This window comes from Silene latifolia, chromosome Y (genome assembly GCF_048544455.1).
Source record: "Silene latifolia isolate original U9 population chromosome Y, ASM4854445v1, whole genome shotgun sequence".
Lineage (NCBI taxonomy): Eukaryota > Viridiplantae > Streptophyta > Magnoliopsida > Caryophyllales > Caryophyllaceae > Silene > Silene latifolia.
In genome coordinates this window covers 398,913,690-398,919,756 of record NC_133538.1, presented here as the reverse complement: position 1 = coordinate 398,919,756, position 6,067 = coordinate 398,913,690, and the positions used below count along the sequence as shown (strand labels likewise).

Here is a 6,067-nt window from a genome sequence, read left to right as displayed (position 1 = left end):
TCCACAATCACCACTAACCAACAAATGCCTCCCATTTCTTTTCATTTTAGACTCTATTACCTCCATAGCAAGCAATACTCGAGGTATCTATGTCAACTCTGAAAAACCTTTACCCAGTGTAATTATAAATCCTGCTTACACCCCTATAGTAACATGTGGATAGCATGTGGATGGTTTTCCATGTAAAAATCAACCCACACACAAATGCGCGTATCAAACAAAGCATTAGAAACAATCAAAATCAAACACACACAACAATATAATCAGCCAAAAACGTCGATAAAACAACGTTAAACATATGCCGTTACTCCAATAAACATAAATCCGCAATCCAACAACAACAAAACCTAAAACAGAAACCAGATCCAAAATCTTTCCTCTAAAACAACAAAACAGCAACATTAAACGTCCTCCTTGTTTCATAACCTTACCTCAGATAAACTAAGATTAATCAATCAATAGATTGCATAACATCTTCAGTAGTAAACTTAGTCCCCTTCTCCTTATCAGCAGCAGCACGACCCTTAGCTTTCCTCTCAAGCAAGCTCTTCCTATCCTTATCAAGTCTCAGCTTCGTAATCACAACCTTCGAAGGATGAACCCCAACATTGACTGTCGACCCATTAACCTTCTCACGGGTAATCCTCTCAATATGGATAACCCACTTCTTACGGTAAACTTGGACGATTTTACCCTCGCGACCCTTGAAGTGACCTCGAACAACCTGGACTTCATCGTCTTTGCGGACCGGCATGGATCGGACGGAGTACTTGGAACGAAGGTCTGTTGAGAGTGGTGCTGACATGATGACTCGGCGGACGCTTGATGGTGCGGTGAAGTGAGCCTTGCGGCTCTTGCGGCGGGATGAGGAGACTCGTGGGTTGTACTTCATTTTTGGAGGTTTGGGTGTGGAGGCGGGGTTGGGGTTGGGGTTGGGGTTGGGAATGGGAATGGGAAAAAGGAAAGGGTTAGGGTTTTGAGGAAGTTGCGAACGAGTTTATAGGAGAGGTGAGTGAAGTGGAAAATGGGGAAAATCTAGGGGGTTTTGGTGTGTGTAAGTGTGTATGGGCTTCATTGCTTGAATGATTTGGGTTGGCCCAATATAAATTAGAAGAGCTTATTCAATAGCGTCGGATAATCGAATATACTAGTATTATTAAGGTTAGGGGTTCGATTACTGAAGACGAGACAGTTGTTGATGGTGAAAATCTTGAATTAGATTAAAAACGAACTTCTATATATAAAAGAAAGTTATTTTATGCGAAATGTTTTATAACACGTGTAATTTGTTTCTTTACATTGTCCTCGATCTCTAATATATTCCTTTCTCTTTCATTACATTTGCATAGTCATGTTGGATCCCTGCCCTTTTAGCTCACAATCGATGTTGAAATTCATTCATTCATAATCCCGTCACCACCGTCTGCCTTGCGCATGAACGAAGATCTTACCACGCACAGTAGACATTCTTTTTTTGTGTGTTGATTGATTGGTGCAAGAAAAAAGTGTAGGGTTGGTGGTTGTGCTGGTAGTGAGGATTGCGATAATAGAACAAGTGGAATTAGACCATATATTTTTTCCTTGGGACTTAGAGGAGAATATTATAGAGTAATTTTTTTTAAAAAGGAAAGAAAAAATTTGTTTGATTAAAATTTGGGATATTCTACATGGTATCCTTCAACTTTTCAACTTTTTACTGTACTTTTCTACTTTTTTAAAAACATACATGGACTTTAATTATTGTCATTATCACTAAGTGCACCCCTAAACTTTATTTTCCATCAATTAAACTCAGTTTTAGGCGTTAAGTGATGACTTGGACGCGTAACCAAGCTTGTCATTTATTGTCCCATGACATATGGACTCTATTAGGCTAAATATCCATCTCGATCCTAATATTTATTGATATATATGGGCTAAAAAATTTTTGACGGAAAATTTATTGATCGCATGCCAAATTATCACGTCCAAAAATGGATATTGAGCCTAATAGAGTCCTTATGTCATTGGATGATAAATGACAAGCTTGGTTACGCGTCCAAGTAATCACTTAACGTCTAAAACTGAGTTTAATTGACGGAAAAAAGTTTAGGGGTACACTTAATCATAATGACAACAATTAGGGGTACCATGTATGTTTTAAAAAGTGTAGGGGTACCATGTAGAAAGTCAAAAAATTGAGGGGCACCATGTAGAATATCCCTTAAAATTTATTTTGGTGCGCGTAATTCTTGTATTGAACCTATCTTATTTAATAAGACAATCATTTTTTTATTTGCTTTTTTTAGGAAAACACCCGGGGGTGTTACTTTAAAAACGAAATATCAAAGAGTACAACGTTGTTAGCAACCGGCAGCAAAACATCAGACCACACCGCTCTACAAACAATCCTAAGAGAAATATGAGCTAAATAATGCGCCACATAATTATTGACATGACTAGTATGAGACCGCAGCACATACTCAAACTCATTATATAAAACCATAATATCATCAATAACTTCCGAGAACATGCTTCTTCCATTCCGCTTTCCTTTAAAAGCGTCAACGAGCTGCAAACAGTCACTCTCCACCAACACCTTGCGATCTCCTCTCCCCTCCTCATGAAGTCCATCCCACACCGACATCGCCTCAACAACAATCGGCTCCCGGCACTCCGTTCGAACAATGGCCGCCCCCACAGCACCGCCCCTCTTCCATCCGTACACACCATCCCCGTACTAGTCCCCTCACTCTCCTTTGCGTCGACATCTACATTTATTTTAACATAATCCACCGGTTCCCCTACCAACACTCTCCGCCACCCCCCTCACCCTCACTCAGCACATTACAAAATCGTCGAACAACCCTCTCCGGATCGACCTCCTCCCCATCAAACACAACCTTATTCCAATGCTCCCAAATAGCCTAACATCCAAGGATGAATTTCCTGTAATCCGCTCCTCCCATATCTCTCCACCTCGCCTCCACCCAACTCCACACTCCACTTGGCCCAACTGTAATACTCACGGTGTTTAAGGACTTTTTTGACCGACCCTTCGACTAGGAAAGACCTTAGGAAGCGATAGATGAGAGACTAGGCTAGGTTAGGTACCTTACAAGAGTGTTTACTCGACCTAGTAGGGACTACTCGGCCGAGTATAAGAGTGTACTCGACCGAGTATGCGAGTACTCGACCGAGTATGGCTGCTGTTGACGCGTTGATATAAAAACGCAAGTTCGCAAGATTTATTTCATTTCCCATTTTCGACAGTTTCTCTTTCTCTAACCCTAGCCTACCTCTCTCTCTCTCTCTCACCAATCACCTCTACCTCCATACACTCTCATATATGTAGCCTGCATCTCAACCATATGAAGGACGGGGTTTGCATAAGAAGGATGTGTGCGTGGTCGTCGTCCGTGTCACCGTCGGTCCGCGTTATTAGGTAAGTCGTTGTTTTGTGGTTTCCTTCAGTAGATTGTTGGAAGTAGTTGTATAATAGGATATGGTCATCATTGTAGGATTCGTCTCGGAGTCTTTCTTGGCTGTGTGTGGATGCATTTTCATGGTTGGCGTTAAGGTAAGGTTTCTCTACTCAGTTACTGTTAATTGAATTAAGATGTGTTTGTATTGTGTTTTACTGTTCTCTGCTGATCATCGGAGTGTTGGTGTGATGGTAGTGGTTGTGATGGTGTTGTGAGGTTTGTGGTGGAGTCACTTGCGGGAGTGGCTTCACGCCCTAGTTCGCCCTCCGTGGAACCCGTCACGGGAGGGGATGTGCACATTAAGGGACAAGATTATAGCTCGTTGATGAGCGAGATTTTGGTGGGGATTGGCTGCGGTCCCCCACTGGCGGCGTGGGCTACCTGTTGCGATGGGTAGTCTGGCAGGGCTACACACTTCGGTGTGTAGTCAGTTACTGTGTGAGATCGGGAGACCGGAGATGGTGGATGATCAGCTGGTTACTTATCATACTTGTCTTATTGTAATTGTTCAGTAACTGACCCCGTATTATGTTTTCAAAACTGTGGTGATCCATTCGGGGATGGTGAGCAGTTGGTTTAGCAGGTACCGTTGGTTTGATGCTGTTGGGCATGGAGGGGATCGGGTCATCACGCTACCGGCTTAGATGTCCTTATGTACGAGTTCCACAGTAGTCATAGCTATCACCTGTAATCAACTTTGTATTTGCTTGTAAAGAATTAAAGTAATTAATTTATAAATGTCCTTTATTGTCTATTTGATCTACTACCTCGGGTGACCGAGATGGTAACATCCTCATACACTGGGATGGTCCTTGGTAAGGCGTCCTGGTGTGCGGGGGTGTTACACCAACCTCCTCATCACATGTCAACTCTAGCCCCTCCCACACACAATAGCCACCCCACAATCCCTAAACAAAGGAATACTAGACTCATTAGACGAATTACATAAAGGACAAAGAGAAGACTCACCTCCAACTCGAGCTACGATGTTTGCCTTTGTTGCCAAAGCTTCATTACACAATCGCTAGAAAAAGAGTTTTACGCGCGGCCAGACCGGAACCTTCCAAAGCTTGTTTCACAACCATCTCTCACTCGTCAAATCCGAATGTTCTGCCATATCTAACCATTATCCCGCCATCATTCTATACGTTGATTTCACCGTATAAACTCCATTTCGCTCCAACCCCCAATACCACACATCTTAGTGATTCTTTCCCGCTCAAAAGGCAAGAATAAGTGACTAATGGTCTCAACATCCCAGGTGTTATGTGCCGTAATAAGATCCGCCACCAAAATCTCCTCGTGACTATTAGGACACAGTGAATTGATCCTTCCCGTCGGTGTACCCGACACCCACGCATGTCCCCACACCCGAGTGTTACCCCCATCTCCTATCCTTCGCCGCAACCCACTCTCTAAGGCCCCACGAGCCTCCACTAAGCTTCTCCAAGTGTAACTGAGTTTATGTCCAATCGACGCTCCCAAAAAGTCTCCCTCCGAATAATATTTCTCCTTCATCATGCGAGCCCACAGGTTCTTCGGGCAAGTCAACAATCGTCAAGCTTGCTTACCCCGCAGAGCGAGATTAAAGAACCGAAAATCATGGAAGCCCATCCCCCCATTCCCCTTTGGCTTACACATCTTCTTCCACGCTACCCAAGACATCCCTCGCCGCCCCTCCTCATGTCTCCACCAGAAACGCGAAATCATCGATCTAAGTTTGTCGCAAAAACTGGCTGAAATTTTAAACACACTCATCACATAGGTAGGGAGTGAATTGGCCACCGCCTTTATAAGAACCTCCTTATCAGCCCTAGACAAAATTTTCCCGCGCCAACCTTGTAGTCTTTTGCATAACTTATCATGAATAATATCCGTAATTACTTTTTTAGACCGCCCAATCACCGTAGGCAATCCTAAGTAACGCTTCTATTCCCCCACCTCTCCCACCCCAAGCCTTTCTACCACCCTTGCTCTCTGCTCCCTCGGCACCCCTTTACTAAACGAGACCCTGGTTTTCTCGAGGCTAACAACCTGTCCCGTGGCTGCTTCAGATCTTCGTATCGTTTACTTATGATAATAGGACAACCATTTAGAAGAGTCGGTGAAAATCTTAAATCTCCTTCTAATTTGTCTAATAAATTTCGTCTTTTAAGAGAAGCAAATGGTACATTATTTTAGAGAAGGCAATGGGCCCTGCCGTGCCGGCCAGGGTCCCAGCCCGTTGTGCCTAGCCATAATTTTGGCCCGGCCCAGACACAGTCAACCGGGCTTTCGGGCCGTGCCGTTCCGGCCCGCTTTTCCTACCCCCACCGCGGCCCGCCCTTGGCCCAAGCAAAGTCATGCCGGACTCGTGCCGCTGTCATGCTTGGGGTATTTTTAATGGTTTTTTAATTATTTACCCCTAACACCGTTGTGTCTGGCCCATCGTGCCTCGTTGAGCCGTGCCTAGGCACAGTTTTTTTTAAATTTTGGCATCGCGGCCTGCCTCTTACCCGGTCGTGCCATACCAAGGCCACCTTGTTTTGTTCACCGTGTCGTGCCATGTCCGTACCGGATTTGTGTCGCCTGCCTTGGCCCGGCCAAAAATGCCTACTCTACAT

The 6,067-nt window shown here is 44.2% G+C and overlaps 1 protein-coding gene across 1 annotated transcript; it reads right to left on the bottom strand.

Moving 5' to 3' along the window:
* Positions 1-280: 280 nt before the first annotated feature.
* LOC141631603 (large ribosomal subunit protein uL24z) lies at positions 281-1,007 on the bottom strand. Its single transcript, XM_074444252.1, has one exon. It carries the CDS (start codon positions 890-892, stop codon positions 452-454), a length of 441 nt encoding a protein of 146 aa, XP_074300353.1. The 5' UTR covers positions 893-1,007; the 3' UTR covers positions 281-451.
* Between the last annotated feature and the right edge of the window lie 5,060 nt (positions 1,008-6,067).